Here is an 18,889-nt window from a genome sequence, read left to right as displayed (position 1 = left end):
TTCTTTATTCTGTCTTCTTTCATTTTCCCTTCATTCCTTCTTTCCTTCCTTTTCACTTTAAAATAAGTATTTATTCATACATTCGACAGACATTTATTTAAGGGTCACCATGTGCTAAGCATTGTGACAGACAACAGGACTACAGCAGCACACACTCTCATCCATGGAGCTTGTGTTCTAGTGCAGAGAGACAAACCACTGATAAATAGAGATAATACGTACGCTGGTAGTGTTACGAAAAAAATAAAACGGAAGGAGGAGGATAAAGAGTACTGTGGTTGGGAGGCACGGGGGCTTTTTTACAGAGGGTGGTCAGGGCAAGCCCTCCTGATGGGTGATAGTTGAAGAAAGGGTGTGGAAGTGTCTGAAGGAGGAGAGTTCAGGCACAGGGAAGAGAAGTGCAAAGGCCCTGACCTTCCACTGTAGCTAGAAATCTGGCTGGTAAAGCAGTTGTCAGAGGGGACTTTCTTCCTCTCTGTTTCAAGAAGTAGGGAAGAATCACAACTCAACTTGAAGAGTATCTTGATGACCCTTAAGTGAGTCCCCAGATGTAGTTAGAATCAGTCAACTGTGATCCCAGTAATGCTGAGGTGTCTATTTAAAATGAAGATTTATTCTGTTTCACCTCATGCCACAAACTGTCTACCAGTACTTTTACACTGGTTCTACACCTTTGAGTAACATCTCAAGATAATGAGAAGAGCCTTAAAAGTGTACAGTGCTTGGGGAACTTCATGTGGGGTTAGGGGAGGGTATCACTGATCCTGTGTCTTCAGTGTCTCTACAGGCAGACATTTCAGGCATTCTCAGAGATGCTCCAGAGTTTGGTGGTGAAAGACCCACATTTGGAAAATCTTGACACCATTTTTGAGGTAAACAAGATATTAGGGGAAATGGGAAGCTAGTCTTATTTAACTGGCAAAAGTGGAAGAAGAAAATGTGGGAGGATTAAGTTGTAGAAGGCAACACAGTAGTTACGAGTATCAGCTTTGAGTCAGAGACTTGGGTACAAATTCTAACTCTCTGCCAGTTACTGGTTATAAGTTCTGCTATAATTCTGCAAGGAATTTGCTTTCTGAAAGTCTCATTTCCTCACCTTCACATGAAGATAATAATTACTGTGAGTGTTGAATAAATGGCCTTTAATAAAGGTTTAAATGGTTGCTATGATTATTCCTTGAATCATTATTTCTTACTAGCATAGAAGAATTTCAGTCAGTGACCAGGTGACAAAGTTAGCCTCATGAGTTAGAAAATAGGTAACTTCCTACTAGTTGGGACTCAGAGGTCATAAATGACCACATGCCCCAATCTGTACCTGTTCCAGTATATGCCATTCCATCATTATGGATTTACTTCATTCACTGCAGTTCAAGCATTTTGCTCTCTTGCCCTTTTTTAAGATGCAGATATCCCAGAATAGGAAAAACCCTTTAAGCTATTATTAGTCATTTGCACCTAAGTTCAGATGGGCATTTATCCTTGCCTTAACTGACCTTAACATTATTTTTCACTTTTCTTCTATTAACACACTAGCCAGATTGGGTTTCCTTTGTCCAGTTGTACCTTGTACTTTCCTGCCTCAGCAGCTTAGTTCAAGCCGTTTCTTCTACCCAAAATGCCACCTTCTTTATAAACTCCTAATCGTGGATATTGTATTCTCCATGAATCCTTCCCTGACCAAGTAGATGCAATTTCCCCATCCTCAGAGGTCTTTAATAGCACATTATTAATCTCATTTCTTTCCAAATCAGATTTGAAAGGTTTAAAAACATGCAGAAGAATAGAATAATTAATTGAAGAAGTTGGGATGAAGAGAAAATAAGTCTAGAAAATAAAATACCACTTTAATTTCCAACCCAAACTCATTCATCATTTAGTAAAATATTTTGAGACATAGTGGTAACATGGGACTTCTCTCTCTACGTTTTCTTCCAGAGACAATAAAAGTGTTATTCCAAATCTTCCTGATAAACCATTTAGCCTCTCTTTATTTCTCACAGCACATGGAACCCTGGTTACAGTCAGTCAAAGACCATGAGCGGGAACGGGCCACGGCCAGCATGGCTCAAGTTCTGAAGTGCTTATCCAGGTATCTCAACTTGAAGGTGAGCACTCTTCAGTTCAGAGGAAGGCAGATCCAAAGACTATTTCCCTTCCTATTTATGACTCCCCCACAGTTATGCTTTAATATCACAGCACTTAGCATTATTTATATATCTTCCCCTCTCCTAAAATATGAGCAGTTTGAGGCCAGGTACTATGTTTATTAATCTTGGCACCCCCATTGCTTAGCACAACAACCAGAACATAGTAATAGAGGAAATGTTTTTGAATGAAAGTAAATGTAATATGAAAATTCCTGAGAGCCCACAGTGGCCTAGTCTCTCTGCAGTGTTGCATTTGAAGAAATAAAGTCCAGAAGTCAAGTGCAAGTAAATCAACAAATATCTCTCAGCATCTCAAAGAGCATGGTACTATGGTACCTCTTTTTATTATTTATTTATTTATTTTATAAGTTTATTTATTAATTTTTTTTTCATTCTAAGATGTTGTGGAGTAGTTGGAGGGGAGGAGGAAGGAGAAAGGGGAAAGAAATAGGGTGAGATAAGGAGGCGGGGGGGGCATGGCATGGTAGAGGCCCATGGCACCTCCCTCATTCTTGCAGGGGAGACCAAGGGCTTCCAGCGGTGGCTTGGTGGTTGTCACTAGGCTGGTTGTGGGTGTTGGAGGGCATGGCCCAACCGCCCCATCTCCGGAGCCTGGGTCGCTTCCTGCAGCAGCCTGGTGGTTGTCGCTGTGCTTGTTAGGGATGTTGGAGGGCATGGCTGAGGCCCACATCCCTCTCCCCACTGCCTGGCTTGGGAGCCCAGGGAGCTTCTGGTCCTTCTAGGTTTTATAGGCGTTCCTTGGTAATGTGAGACCTTTACTAATTAATGTCAAACTTTGTCTCTGATCTGTTGGTATTTTGTTTTTTCTTTCAGTTCTGTGTTGGATTATTTGCTGTTCCCACCACTTAAATTCTGGACTGGAACTAATTTGTTGTCCTTTGCTTACTCCTAAAATGGGGGAACTTCCTGAGAAGATCAGCACTTGAGCCCTGTGGTTGAGCTAAATTGCTGCTTTGCTGCTGATTCCCTAGGGAAGGCTTTTTGTGCAGCTCAGGTTTTAATTGTTGAGTTTCAGGTCTTGTGAATTCTGGTACACCTGGATTGTGTGGATATTCTGGTCTGGGGCTGAGTCTTTTCAGCAAACTGAACCCCCTTCAGTTCTGTATTCCCAACCAGTCTCCACTGAGTGGTCCTGTGCTGATTGGGAGGCAGATCAGCTGTACATGCTGTGCCCCAATGTTACCCTGGTGGCTCATCTCCCCCACCACCCACACTCCACACACTTCCTATGGGGCAGGCTGTGTGCTGTTCCTTGCAATGACTCACCAGCCTCTGAGTGGCTCCTTTTTTCAGCTGTCATGGCTCCTTATTCCTGTGTAGGTCCACGGGAAGCCTATTAGTGGTCCTGCTGGCCTGAGGGCCACCAAGGTCCTCTTCTCCCCTGCCACGTCCAAGCAAAACTCCATCTGAAGGGCACAGCTGCAGCTTTTGCCAGCTCTTGCTCTGTGTGCTCACCAGAGCCAGGCTTGAAGCAGCTGGGATTTGAAATGGTGGAAGCAATCCTTTCTTTCTCTCATCATGGCTTCTCCTGCCTTCATGAACTCCATAGATCTCTCCTCCTCTTCCCCTGAGCTCTAGCAGCCCCAGCTTGGCTGTCATTGCTTTTTGATAGTTGTAAATTGGTTGATTTGTGGGAGAGAGTAACACTCGGGACCGTCTATTCCACCATCTTGACCAGCAACTCGGTACCTCTTTTTAAATCCTCGCATTTCTCTCTTTCTATCTCACACTTGTCAGTTCTGAATTCTCTCCTTTATGATATCTCTTTTTTAAAATCCCCTCATTTCTCATTTCTCCAAATTAAAATTATCCTTCCTGGATCTTTTTTCATCTGCAGATCCCTCTTTCCTCTTCCTTGAGCAGGTCTTCTAGCCACTGGAGCTTCTCCCGTTCTCCATCCATCATTTCTCCGATCTGCATAATAAGCCTGGGAATTGAAAGAGGAGTTGGTGGGGTTGGAATACTAGGTCCTTATGCCAGAATTTTTCTTAGACAATTTGTCCTTGATACAGATGCTCTAACAGTCTCGTTTCAAAGGACTACATTCCACTAGCTTTCTTATTTCTCACATTGGAAATATACCCAAACTTTCTACCTCCTTGTTGAAGTAAATTCCACTGCTCAAACTATGCTACTTCCTTTTTTCTCTTTAGTGAATAAAGCAAATAAATTCTGGCCATCACTGACTACTGCATTATTCTGATAACAATAATGCATTGGTCTTCCTTCTGCCTTCCTTAACCTCTAATTTTGATTACAGATTAAAGAGGAAAAGAGTTTCAAATTAATCTCTCCTATATACATAACCTCTCACAAGGCCCTGGAGACCTTCCTTAGCATTTTCTTTACTAGGGAGAGTTGCTAATATAGGGGTGTGTAACCTGGGTGCTATCGGAGTCTATGAACATCCAGAAATTTTGTACAGATTTTGGTGTGGTGCAGTCTTCTGGACTTTTCTGAAGAAGGTCCACAGCTTTTCTTAAATCAACTTTATTGAGGTATAATTTATATACATTGAAATCCACCTGATTTAAGTGTACAGTTTAATGAGCTTTGGCAAATTTATATTCTCTTGGTCCCTTACTTTTTTTCATATCTCAAAGGAACCTAAATAATAAAGAATAACGATAAAGAATTTTTAAAAAGAATGTTAGAGAAGCACTTGGTGTTGGACTAGGAGACTAATTCCCAGTAGCATTTTTTTTTTTTTTTTTTGTCTTTTTCGTGACCGGTTCTCAGCCAGTGAGCGCACCGGCCATTCCTATACAGGATCTGAACCCGCGGCAGGAGCGTTGCTGCGCTCCCAGCGCCACACTCTCCCGCGTGCGCCACGGGGTCGGCCCCCCAGTAGCATTTTTTTGTCTATTAAAAGTTTGGTTTTTTAAATGTTATTAATATGCATAAATATGCTCATTATGGAATATTTAAAAAATTTTTTAAAGTAGAAGGAAAAAAATATTAGCTTCTTGTCATTCAGAGACAGCCACTGTTAACATTTTTATTTATTCCTTCTACGTACTTTTTTGTGCATGGGTGTGTTCAAGTGGGGGCTTCCATTTCCAATTTGTTCTCTACATGTAGCCAGAGTTGTCTTCTAAGACCCAGGTCACTCTTTTGCTTTTGTTTTGTTTTGTTTTATTGTTTATTTGTTTTTCCTCTTTGTGTTTTCTTTATTTTTTTCTTTTTTTATTCCCCATGTCACTCTTTTGATCCAGTGTTTTCCAGCTGTTCTTAGAACACAAGGTCCTGTATGATCTAGCTCCTGCCTGCCTCTCTACACCCCCTGACTTTCTACCCTCCAGCCACAATGACCTCCTTTCCATTCCTTACCACATAAAGCTCCTCTTACCTCATGGCCTTTGCACTCACTGCTTCCTCTTCTTGGAGTGACCTTCCCCAGCTCTTCACATAGCTAACCCCAACTCATTCTGTAGTGCTCAGTTCAAATGTCTCCACCTCAAAACCCAACTTGTTCTGTAGTGCTCAGTTCAAGTGTCTCCACCTCAAAACCCAACTCGTTCTGTAGTGCTCAGTTCAAATGTCTCCACCTCAAAAACCAACTCGTTCTGTAGTGCTCAGTTCAAGTGTCTCCACCTCAAAACCCAACTTGTTCTGTAGTGCTCAGTTCAAGTGTCTCCACCTCAAAACCCAACTCGTTCTGTAGTGCTTATAGTTCAAATGTCTCCACCTCAAAAACCACAGATAGATCTACACTTTTTCCTTCCTAGGGCTTCTTAACATCAGAGGTTATGTAGTTTGATTGTTTCTTTATTAATTTTACTATCTTTTTATGTTGTTTTGTTCACCACAGTATCTCCAGTGCCTGGCAGAGAATCTGCCAAACTGGTCAATGCTCAATTAAATATTTATTCAATAAATGTAAGTCAGCTCATGTCCTTCTCTGCTCAAAACCCTCTAACGGCTTCCTATCTCACTCAGAATAAAATCCAAAATCCTTACAGTATTCTGTAAGTTGCTACACCATCTGGCCCCTTCCTTCTTCATCCACCTCTGATTTTTTTCTCTCATTTACTTTCCTCCAGCCAACCTAGCCTACTTATTGCTCCTCAAAAATACCACACACCCTCTTCTCAGTCCTTTGCACTTGCTGTTCTCTCTGCCTGGAATATTCTTCTCCCAGCCATCTATATGACTCAATCCCTTATTTCAATATTAGTGAGGTCTTCCCTGATCATTATAAAACAACAATTCCTGTTCCTTTCCCCCGCATTTTTCTTCATTATAACATTTATCACCATTTGATATGTAATAAATTTTACTTATTTATCTTGATTGTTTTATATTTCCCCAACTAGATTATCACCTCCAGAAGCAGGGATGTGCTTTTTTTGTTCACTGCATATATCCCAGTGTCAGTCATAGTTCCTGGCTTCCAGTTGACACTGTGTTTGTTGATTTACTGAATGAATGAAGGTTGTATCAGTGAATTAAAGATGTTACACAGCTTTATGTAAGTGTTGCTGTGTTTACTATAAATAGGTTGTAGATGCTATTGTTCACAAAATTTCTGTGTCTTGTTTCGAGGAGCTATAGAAGAAATTTCTTTCTCCTCAATCCTAGGAAAAGTTGTGCTTTCTCTGTATGGCTGTTTGCTTGTTATCTTATGAACAGTGTGAATCATATTATACAGGACACTGTGTGCCTCTGCGTTAGCCATGAGAAAGTTCAGAGACTAGCTCTGTGGCCTGCCTTGAGCAAATGATGATTATGCATTTCTGCATGCTTACCAAATTCTTAACTTCATTTATCTTTTCTACCTTAGTTTTTTAATTTGTCTGATTTTCTTCACTATTTAAGTTATATTTCTTTTTCTGGTATGGTTGGTTTTTACCAGCTACCGTAAGTCAGGATTTGGGTTTTTTTTTTCCATATGTCAGGATATCAATAAATAAAATTTTTAAATAGTATTAAATGCTACATCTCAGCTTTGCATCCGGCTTTCTCATTTAGAGAATAGTATATTACCAGCATTATAAATTCCTTAGAGAATTGATTTGTGATAGTTGTAGTCATAGAGTGGCTGTACCATAATTCCTTTTACTGTTAGTGTGCATTATTTCCAAAATATGGTCTTTAAAGAGTTCTAGAATGAACATTTTTATGCACAAAGCTTTTTCATCTTTCAGTTCATTTACTTAAGTTAGAATTTGCCCTACATAATACCATCTGCTGGATATATTATATCTACAAAGGTTGAATGTTAACCTCACAGAGATCCAAGGGCTGAATGTGACTCTTGCACTTCTCTTGAGTTAGGAGTAAAAGTGGGATTACTTCTGAATAACTCAAATCTAAGCCCCTAAATGCACCTGTATTCTGATGGCATTTTTTTTTTCCTTCTTAATTAGCTTCCACTGCAGTTCCAAAGACTTGGACACCTAGTGGCTCTGATGGCACTGCTGTGTGGGGACCCACTGAAGGAGGTAGCCGAGGAGGCAGCAGAGGGCACGCACTTCCTGCTGCACATCACCTTCAGGCTGAAGTGTAAGGCACTGCTGAAGGCAGCAAGGCCTGAGTAAATTCTCTAGCACAACATAAGCACCAGCCCTCCTTGTGCACTTGTTCCCCATGTTCTAGAAAGACGTTTTAGAGTAGTTCATGAAGAGAAATGCACACAGTTCATAGGCAGAGATGAAGCAACGCTGACCTAATAATTAGAATCCTGCCATTCGATCAGACCCATCAGCGTCAGCCATCTGCATGGCCATGGAGTTGCTAGATGTGTAGCCCTGTGGACAAGCCAGAGTGATTAGTTTGGTCAGAAGTAGGAGAGGTTCTTGCTATTATTTAGGCCTTCATTCATTTATTTATCCCATAAATGTTTATTTAGCACTTACTTGGGATCCAGGAGTAACCAGAACACGAGTGGTCCTAATCCTCATATTACAGACAGTCCAGTGAGGCATTCAGACGATCACACAATTAGCAAATATCTCTGTTATTATAAACAAAGATAAATGTTAAAAGGGAAACTGCAGGGGCCATGAATAAGAAATCTAATTGTGGGGTTCAGAAAAGGCCTCTCTGAAGGTAATCTGAAGAATAAAGAGCAATTAGGCAGGTGAAAAGGTAAGAAGTACATGTTAGGCAGAGGGAGCAGCATGAGCCCGGACCCTCTGCAGGTGTGAGCTTTAGGAGTTTGAAAGATAGAGGGAGGGCCAGTTGGTCAAGGAATAGAATCATTGACTCTCCCAGGTAGAAGGGACGTTAGAAGATATCTCACCCAGCATCCCCCAGTGTTCAATGTCAGTCTACTCTGTTCTCACCAAGCAGTTGGTATATATGGGCTTTCTCATCCCATGAATAAGGAAGCTCCATACTTCCCAAGGCAGCTGTCCCATCTTTGTGCAGCTCCGAGTTTGAGCATTGTCTATCAACATATACAGAAAAGGAAATATAGTTGATCATTCATTCAACAAATACATTTGAAGCACTTATTGTTCTAGAGATGTATCAGTAAATACGACAGACAAGGTCTTTCCCCCAGGGAGCTTATATTCTAGTTGGAGAAACAGTATCCTCAACCAAGGGCCCAAAGACTTCCCATAGATGAATTTCCAATGAATATGAGGTCACAACAAAACATGAGAAAAACAAGGCATTACAAGAAGTGTTGGCAGACTGAATAATCAGCAAAGCTAGACACATAAAGAGTTCTGATATTGGAATTATCGGACACAGTATAAAATGGGGTAATTTTTTGTAGAGACCTAGCTTCATAGAGAGACCCCTCAAAATTCCTCACCAATGGGAAGTGAGGTAGCATGTCTTGGTTGTACTCACGAATTGCTCAAAAGCTCTGCTCTTACAAAAAAGACCTTTTGCATTCAGCACTTTTTAGTGTTGCTCTGCAAGAAAGGAGAAAGAAATCAGCCTTCAGATTAACACACACCTCCTTCCCTAGGCATTTTTGTTCAAGTGAAAAAGACAAGAAGAGTGAGATCTTGGGATCTACTTTCAAACTGGTAGTCAACCAGCCTTGTAAAATGAAGAAGAAAGAAATAAACCAGAAAGTATTAATATTTTGTATTTTCTTCTCAGATATTACTCATGACGAGGAAAATCACCGAAGCTTGAGAAGAGCACTGAAAAAATGTCAAGAACTTCTAGAGCTCTACAGTATTAAACAGTTCTACAGTCATCCCTTCAAAATTGCCCAGGTAATCAGATGGCTAAAATTATAAAAACACATAGCTTGAAATATTGGCAAAGATGGGGAAGGAACCAGAGGTCTCATACATTTGTTCATGAAAATGTAAAATGGTAAAAACCACTTTGAACAAAGTTCTGGCAATTTCTTATGAAAATAAACATACAAGATTGCCCAGGGTAAACATTCCGTAGTTTGGAAACAAGGCACCATGTTCATGACTTACTCACGTTGTCCTCTTAGTGTAGTGGTTTAGGTCAACCTGTCAATGAGGCCAATATCATGATTTGGATTTCTGTTCAGACTAGTTCTGCTTCCACTGATTGCCAGTCTCTTGCAACGTAAGCCCTTGTCACAAAAAAAGAGCTACAAGATAGTAGGGTTGATCCAAGGAGACGTATGCTTTTTAATTAATGTAGTTATTCATTATTCAACAAATGTTTATGCATGTACTATGTACCAGACATGTTAGGAATTAGGGGAAAAAAGAGAAAACCTACAGATCTTAGTCATGTAGGGTCAAAGATATCAGGTAATTTAAACTGCACATCAGTTTTCTCATTTGTACGATGGAGATCTGTAAAAATTTGGTAACAAATGTTGTAAGAGTTAAAAGAGATATTGGATGGAAAATGCTTTGCTTAATGCCTGGCACGTAGTAAGTGCCCAGTAAATTTTACTTAGTATAATCATATGAAAGACTTTATACACTGCCGAGTGCTGTGAGAAGCAGAACGGCACATTCTTTTAATATATTGTCTCCTGACAAGGCATTTTAGGTATGCCTGAGACCCTGTCAGCTGTATAACATTAGGCCCTTTCCTTTAGTCCTACTATGATAAAAGTATGACTCTGAGGATCTTATAATGAAGCTTCTAAAAATAGGGGCTATACAGACCCTAGCAGTGGACATTTGGGTTGCTTCCAGTTTTTCACTTTTGTAAACATGATTGAAATAAGCAGCCTTGTACATCTTCCACATTTCTCTGATTGTTAACTTAGAATCTACCTCTTGCTCAGGGCTCTTTCTGTCATATCATATTTCTCAGAAATTCATTTTTCCTAAATCATTTCAGGTCTTTGAAGTTTTTCTCAATTCAAATGAGCTCCACCAGTTTGTAATGACTACATTGGATGGCCTGAAATATTTGAAACATCCCTGCACCCAGATATCAGCAGGAAAATTACTGATAACATTGGTGAAAAATGCAGAGTCCCGATTTGAAAAGGTAAAATCTCAGTAGCAATTTCCTGGATATGAAATACCAGCAATACCTCTCTACTCCTGCAGCTGCTGAGATCTCTTTTGCTGCTCCCGTTCAGCTGAGAACAACTACTGATGGGAACAGGGTAAAGCCTTAGTCCACTTGGTCACAAGCGCTCATCCATTCAGTAGGCATGTTCTAAACAACCAGTGTGTACTCAACTAAGGAGGGAGATTTTTTAAATGTAAGATGTGGTCCATACTTTCCACAAGAATAGAGATTTTCTGGGGAAATATAATTAACACATATGAGAACGGTAACTTCAATTTAGATACTCATCCTGATAAATGAAAGGTGTCAAGACATTAAAAAGAAAAAAAAGCTATAAGTGACCCTAGAAGGAGGAAGACTTAGAAAGCTTAAAATCAAGAGAATTTATCTAAATCTATCTAAAATTGATACATTAAGAAATAATACAAAAGGGGCCGGCCCGTGGCTCACTTGGGAGAGCGTGGTGCTGACAACACCAAGTCAAGGGTTAATATCCCCTTACTGGTCATCTTTTTTTTTTAAAAAAGAAATAATACAAAAGAAATAACAATATAATTATATAATTTAGAAATACAGGACATACTGAAAGAGATAAAAGGAGTGAAAATATTTGTCTGTGGAGAGTGGACCTGGGGGATAGGGAGAAGAGAGCTTTGAAATACTGCTAGACTATTTAAATTGTGTGCATGGTGTACTCTGATAAAAATTAAAAGTAATTTTAAAATGATGAGAACCCATTTTTTAACCTATTAAAATAGGAAAGTTGCAAAAAGAACAGTGTGGTGAGATGCATGGTGAGATGGGCACTTGCATCCATTGGTTGCTTTCAGCAGAAAAAAGACCAACTGCGAGAAGCTTAACCAAAGGATTTATTATCTCATATTATAAGGAGTCTGGATGTAGAGAATCCAGGCTTGGTTCGGTGATTCAATAGTGTTATCAAAGACCCAGAGGCTTTTTCACCTTTTTGCTTTGCCTGTTCACATGTCATAAGGTAGTTGCAGCAGTTTCAGACTTTATGAGCAGATAAGACTATGTCCAAAAAGAAAAAAGATGTTGCTTTCCTTTTGTCCCTTTAATCAGGGAAGAAAATCTACCCCAAAAGCCCCCAGTAGATTTTCCCTCACGTTTCATTGGCCAGAATCTCATCACCAGCCCATCTTTAAATCAGTTTCTGGCAACTGGTTGTCATCTTATATAAGGTTGTTGAGGACAGCCTCTCTGAGAAGCTGACATTTCCACAGAAACCTGAAGCCCTGAGTCTATGGGTGGGAAGAGTAGTCTAGACAGGGAATGGACAGTGATTTCTATTTCCTTTACCTGAACCTGATAGACATCTCCAGGAGGAAGGAGGGTAACGACTCCTCTGCCATTCTCAGAGTTGAAGTGGAAAAAAACCCAGCTTCCTTGCAACACTTTTATTAGCTTGTCTTATTGTTAAATTAATACATAATCATTGAGGAAAAATTAGAAAAAATATATAAGCAAAAAAGTATATCTGGTATCCCTTCACTATTAACATCTTTGCATATACATCCTTCCAAATCCTTTTATATGCATATACATACATACAGATATATTTAAGGTAGTTTTGATCATAAACTTTTTAAAATAACAAACATTTATTTAAAAGTCATCCCCTAGGACCTTTTTAGAATGGCTACAATATCCTCAGTAACCATCAGCGTTCCACAGGATTAAGGTCTTAGTGATTTCTTTTTCCTTTTCAGGTGCCTGAAATTATGGGAGTTATCTGTGCCAGGCTATCCACAATCAGCCAGTCTAGCATCCGCCAACAAGTCATAAACACTGTGAGTTTGTTTATCTCCAGGCCCAAGTACACAGATATAGTGCTCAGCCACCTTCTGTGTCATCCAATACCATACGACAGGTAACAGAACCCTGCACAGCCTCTGGATTAAATGGGGGTATGTGACACAGCTCCAAGTATTGTGGAATATGGTTGCCTTCAAAAATGTAATGATTCTCTTGTAGAGGACATATGATATAAATGCCTTTCATATAAAACAGAATATAATGCATAAACATAAGGAAACAATCCAACAAATCCAGAATGAAGAACATTCTATAAGCTAATTGGACTGGACTCTTCAAAAAAGTTAATGTCATAAAAAAAAATGGTGGTAGTGGTACTGTTCTAGATAAAAAGACACTAAAGAGACATAACCAAACGCAATGTGACTTTGATTGGATCCTGAATCAAAAACAAAAGCTATAAAAGAAAATTTGGCATGAATTTTAATATGGACTCTATACCAGATTATTAAGTTAATTTTCTTAGGTGTGAAGTGATACTATGGTTATGTAGAAGGATGTCCCTATTCTTAGGAGATAGATACTGAAGTTATCTACTAGTGAAGTGTCATAATGTGTACAACTCCCCTGCAGAATGATTTTGCCCAAAAATAAGTAAATAAATAAACGTGCATAAAAAAGAAAGTATGTATATATATATATACATAAAGAAGAGTAGAATCATAGAAAGGAACAAACAAGATGCTTTTTTTAAGATGAGCGATTTTCACATTTGGAGGCACCCTGGAAGTTCTAGGAGATGCCTGTGGGGAGGGCAGTTACGCTTCAGGCAGGAGTCCCAGGCCCTACCCCAGTTTAACCTGAGCAGCACCTCTTTTTATCTGCTTTGTCTATTGTGATTCTGGAAAAGATTTCTCTGCTTTAAACTGTTTCTCACATAATGTCTAAGTGTAGTGCTGTTGTTCTCTGAACTTAGACATTCTATCACTAAATAAAATATGGAGGACTTTTACCTATCCATAGGAAAAAAATAAGTTAATATAGTTTTTTTTTTTTAAATATTCTTACTTTTATATATTTTTCTGCTAAATCGCTCTAAATCTTTGATCCTTGCTACAGCTTATCTGCAGTAGATTCTTGTGTAAAATAAATCTAAATCTAAGTACAAAATATTAAACATGTTTAATTATCTTAAATATAACTTTAGCATTATTCTATTGTTTGTATTTGTCCTACATCTTGGAGAACTTTGAGAACTACTGCTGTATAGCATATGAAAACTGGGGAATTATTTAGAAATGAAAATGACTTAGTCAAGAAACTTCATTCTAATTATATTTTTGGTCATTTACCTGACATTCATCAGTTGGTGTACATATAGATTGGGGTGATTATGCTTAGGAGTCTGTTCAAATCATCAGCTATGTGCACGGTGCTGTTAGGCACTGGATAGCATATGGACCCTGCCCTCCAGCAACACAGTCTGGTAGCAGAAACAGATAGATAACATAGGATTTCAAAGCAAAGTAAAGGGTTCTATGGAAGTCCCTAGAAGGGGACTTAATTAGATGAGGGATCAGGGAAGGATTTCTAAAAGCTTGACTGTCCCCAAGTTGAGTTTTGTAGTATGAATCAGCCAAGTGGAAGATGGAGTAATAAGGGAGTGGAAAAGACTTTCCAGACAGAAGGAATAGCAAAAATAAATACAAGGAGGTATGCAGCAGCTTGATGAATGCTGAGAGCCAGATGCAGATCAGACTGGCTGGAGAGAAAAGTGGATAGTAATAAGTGGTCAGACTTGAGAGATCTTTTTGAAGTGATGGAAATGTTCTAAAATTGGATTGTGGTGATAGTTGCACAACTTTGTAAATTTACTAAAAGTCAGTGAATTGTACAGTTAAAACAGGTGATCTTTATGGTAGTAAATTATACCTCAATAAAGATGTTTTTAAAAAGTAATCAGAAATTAGATAGCAGAGATAGATTGAGACCAATTTAGAGCCAGGATAGTGGACTGTATACTATGGGAGATGGGGAGCCATTGAAGAACTTTAGTTAAGGGATTGATATAATCAGATGTACATTTTTAGTGTGACTCTGTTGGAGATGGATTAGAGGCTGTACTCAGACAGGAGGCAAGGCAAGCACTTAAGCAGTTGCATTTGTTCAGGCAAAAGATAACAAGGCCCTGGATTAGGGCAGTGGCTTCATAGATGGAGAGGAGGCGAAAGAGTAAAGAAACAGGAGCATCTGTGGGCAGGGGTTGGTCGAATGGGAGAGGAATGGCAGGGTAGAAGGCATTCAGGCTAACTCTCAGGTTTTTGGCTTTGGAGGCCAAGATGACTGTGATGCCATTTACTGAAACAGAAATTACACTATATTTTCACCACTATTGTGTCTCTGTGAGACATGAAATGCTTTGGGAAACTCAATTCACGGGTGTAGGTCCAGACAAAAAAGCACATACATATATGACATACCATCCGCTATGCAATTGGTGCAGTGCTCTGTTTCCTAGTAGATTGCCAGGACAGCCAAGACACTCTTTCTCCTTCTGTTCCATAAGGAGGCTACAGCACAATATTTATTCATAAGATATATCCTCCAAGTTCCCAGTGCATTGTTTGTTGAAGTGTTGTCTGAGAAACACTGCATCAGAATCCCCTATGGAATTTGTTAAAAATGCATCTTCCGAGGGCCGACCCTGTGGCTCACTCAGGAGAGTACGGCGCTGGGAGCACCAAGGCCGCGGGTTCAGATCCTTTATAGGGATGGCCGGTGCGCTCACTGGCTGAGCGCGGTGCGGGCGACACCAAGCCAAGGGTTGTGATCCCCTTACCGGTCACAAAAAAAAAAAAAAAAAAAAAATGCATCTTCCGAGAACCTACCACAGACCTACCATATTAGTCAAGACTCTTAGTCGGAAGTAGCAGAAACCGAGCTCAAACTAGCATAAGGAATTGTATAGGCTTATATTACTGGGAAGTCCAAGGGTCTGTCTTCATGTATGGAATCCAGAGATTCAGTTTATTTCATCAGGGTTTCATCCACCTCTCTTCATCTCTCAGTTGGGCTTGCACTAAAGGTGGCAAAGATGGCCACCATCAGCTCAGAACTGCAGTGGGAAATGAAGTGTCTTCTTTTAGCCCTGACAAGCGTCCTGGCAGGACTCTGATTAGCCTGGCCTCGAGTCAGCTCCCACCAAACTATACAGATTATGAAGGATCTTGAAAGGGCAGTTTCCCAATGGGATGAAGGGCAAACAAAAACCATGTCACATCTGCAGAATTAGTATCACTGGGGGTGAGACATTTTCCATATTTTTAACAAACTCTCCAGATGATTTTTTTCACTCTAAAATTTGTGAGTCATTGGCTTAAAGGCTGTGTGCTTTCCTAATCTAGATGCATTCTCAGGACACTTAGAAATGTGCAGGAAACCAAAAGCATTTTGCAAAACTTCTTTCACAATAAGTAGCTTCTCAGAGTACTTCATTTACTGTCTCAGGAATTCAGGGAATACCAATGGTAAGTAAACAGGTATTTCTTAATGTCATTCAGGGTGAATGTTCATATTCTGCCATCTCATTATTTCCCCAGCCCTGAGCCTCTTCAACATACCACATTGCCTTTCTGCCCTTCCCTTTAGGACTTTCTTACTTTGTTTTTTTCACAGATTAGAGTTACTAGGGTAGGGAGTAAAATGTCAGCATAGTCTCTAAGCCTCTTAATTTTTAGAGTGATTCTCATGCAGATAGTTAGGAGACCACATTTTAAAAAACACTGATTCTAGCACACAAAGATGCCTAGGGAAAGTCTGAAAATAAGAGAATGGATTAGAAGCACGAATAACTCCCAATCTTCCCCCTACCCTAAGGCTCCTCCATAATGCTTATGTAACTCTCAGGCCTATATTTGAGCCAATGATAGAAAGAGAAGTTATTACATGTTATTTTTCTTTAAGAAGAGATCTCTTCTAAGTAAGATCAAAGCTTTATTTAAGAGCTTGACATTAGCCAAAATTTTAGCACTGTACACTGGATTGAATAAATGTGTCTTTGAATTCCTCTATCAGGCACTGTGCTAGGCCTTTAGGGATTCAAAGAAGAAAATCCAGACATAATCCCTTCCTTCACAGGGAACAGATGCACATGCACATAGAGAACTGGCAATAGCACATTTAGGATTGGCCACTTCCATAAAGAAGAAATTTTTTAAATGTTATGCACTCTCATGAGATACCTGGTAAAGAAGCAGCAAACGCTTCACAGAGGACATACATTGCAGCTGGACCTTGAAGAGTTTGGTGGGCAGAAAAGAGTTTTGGAAATGGACTTCTGGTTTAAGAAAATGACATAAGCAAAGGTGTAGGTCTTCAAAGTCTGTGGTTTGCTTGGTAAAGGCAAAAGGTCTGGGGTGGCTAAGCACAGAATATGTGACAGGGAAGTTGTGGGACCGAAAGGTTAAGTTAGGACCAGTTTATGAAAGGCCATGAAGTTCAAGCTGAGGCAGTGGGTACTTAATTCAGTAAAACCTTGGGAGTTACTGTTTTGAAATCAGAGAGTAAGTCTTTTGATATCCTGAAGAACTGAGCAGAGAGTAATACCTCTTATAGACTGGATTCCAAACAAATTCTAGGAAGGTTGTGGACATGGTAGGCCTTGGGATAAGCCATTCTCCTGAACCCTCTTACTCTTTGGGATTTCTAGGCATCTAGCTGAGTTATGGAGAACACTGGAAGTGGAGCTGCCCAACACAACCTGGATTCTGTGGAGGCTCCTGAGGAAGCTACAGAAATGCCATAATGTGCCCACCCAGGAGAAGATGGCCTATGTGGCTGTTGCTGTAAGCCCCTAAGCTCTGCCCCTCTCACTTCATGCTCCACTCCTAGCATCACTGACCCACCACCCCATCTGGAGAGTGTTCTTGTTGGTCCCTCTCAAAGTTTGCTTCTGTCATCCACTTATAAATCTACAATTTCTCTACAGAAGGATTAACATGGAGGGAGCTGGGGGGAGTGAAGGAATCAGTATGGTTTAATATGTTTTAAACATTGCTTCCCTCATCGTTTAAAAAAATATTTATCACCATAATTAAAGAATAATACAAACTCATGAAAAATTTTTTTCAAATAAGGTAGAAGTGTATAGTTTTTTGGTTTTGTTTTTCTTTTTTTTGAAAAGTGTACGAAATAGAAAGCAAAGGTTCTCTTGAGCAGGGGTTGGCAATCTTTTTCTGTAAAGGATCAGACGGTAAGTATTTTAGGCTTTGCAGGCCACATATAGTCTATGTCACATATTCTTTGGATTTTTTTTAAACAATCTTTCAAAAAAATGTAGAAACCTTTCTTAGCTCATGTCTGTACCATCTTCCTAAAAATGAACTTTCTAGAAATATTTATATATATGTAAACTTTTTATATATACATATTTGGCATACTTTTTTTTCTATTTTTTTCCTTTCCAACAGACTTTATTTTTTAGAGCAGTTTTAGGTTCACAGCAAAATAGAGCAGAAAGTATTGAGTTCCCATGGGTCCCCCACCTCTACACACACACAGCCACCCCACGATCAACGTACATACTTTTTACTTTAATCTATTTTGTCCCGTACCAGTTTATGGTTCAGCTTTCTCTGGTCTAAGTTATTCTCATACTTTTTTCCTTCTTTCAAATTATTTCGACATCTCTAATCTGCTATTGTCTTCTCTCCTGTTCTTTCTGTTCTTATGGGCTTATGCCTTTTTTAAAATCTCTGTAATGAAATGTGCAGTTTTAGGAGTTAGGGGAAATAAAGGTATATATTCAACCTTGTTAGTCTATAAAATTGTATATATATTAAGAGGATGACACTGTATATACTGTTTGATGACCTGCTTTTTTTATTTAACATTATATGAACTACTTTTCATTACAGTATATAGCATGGGGCTCTCTGTTATCCTTTTTATGACTGCATAATAATTTATTTTTAATTACTTTTTAAAAATAGGTCCTACATGATACAGACTCATTATTAGTTACCAAGTTTCCTGCTCAGTGGAAATTTTGACAGTTTTTTAATTTTGCCATTAGAATAATGCTGCAGCAAACTTAATCATGCATACATAAATGTTGTAATATGTACCCAATTATTTTCTTTGGATAAAGTCCATTGAAGGGGAAATTCTAAGTTAAACAGTGGGTGTATTTAAAGTTTTGATACATGTTCCCTGATTATCCTCTAGAATGTTGTCCTTCCTTCTGTTGTGGTAAGCGTACTCATTGTCCACACTCTTGCCATGCTGGCTGCACCAATCTTCATTGTTGCCTCGCTGATAGGTGAAAAAGGAACATGTTATTTTCATTATAATTTTGCCATTGGTAAGGTTGAATATTTGTATATATTTTTAATTGACTGTTATATTTCTTCTTTTGTGACTTGTCTGCTCATGTCTAGTACACCAGTACTTCTCAAATTTCACATGCACACAAACCACAATCACCTGGGGATCTAATTAAAATGCAGATTCTGATG

The 18,889-nt window shown here is 39.3% G+C and overlaps 1 protein-coding gene across 2 annotated transcripts in view; it reads left to right on the top strand.

Moving 5' to 3' along the window:
* The window catches only part of MROH8 (maestro heat like repeat family member 8), a 51,176-nt gene that overhangs the window by 18,936 nt on the left and 13,351 nt on the right, over nucleotides 1-18,889 (top strand). Inside the window, exons 7-13 of one of the 2 annotated variants that reach the window (XM_063098698.1) lie at nucleotides 777-872; nucleotides 2,004-2,108; nucleotides 7,541-7,676; nucleotides 9,234-9,352; nucleotides 10,419-10,571; nucleotides 12,329-12,489; nucleotides 17,083-17,218. In XM_063098698.1, the coding sequence (XP_062954768.1) occupies nucleotides 777-872; nucleotides 2,004-2,108; nucleotides 7,541-7,676; nucleotides 9,234-9,352; nucleotides 10,419-10,571; nucleotides 12,329-12,489; nucleotides 17,083-17,218 (906 nt within the window). Of the gene's footprint in view, nucleotides 1-776; nucleotides 873-2,003; nucleotides 2,109-7,540; nucleotides 7,677-9,233; nucleotides 9,353-10,418; nucleotides 10,572-12,328; nucleotides 12,490-17,082; nucleotides 17,231-18,889 lie in introns of those variants that run through there. The other variant, XM_063098705.1, reaches the window with a different exon arrangement.

Source organism: Cynocephalus volans, chromosome 1 (assembly GCF_027409185.1).
Source record: "Cynocephalus volans isolate mCynVol1 chromosome 1, mCynVol1.pri, whole genome shotgun sequence".
NCBI classification, from domain to species: Eukaryota; Metazoa; Chordata; class Mammalia; order Dermoptera; family Cynocephalidae; genus Cynocephalus; species Cynocephalus volans.
Note: the sequence above shows the minus strand (reverse complement) of the source record. Positions and strands in the feature narration are given on the sequence as shown.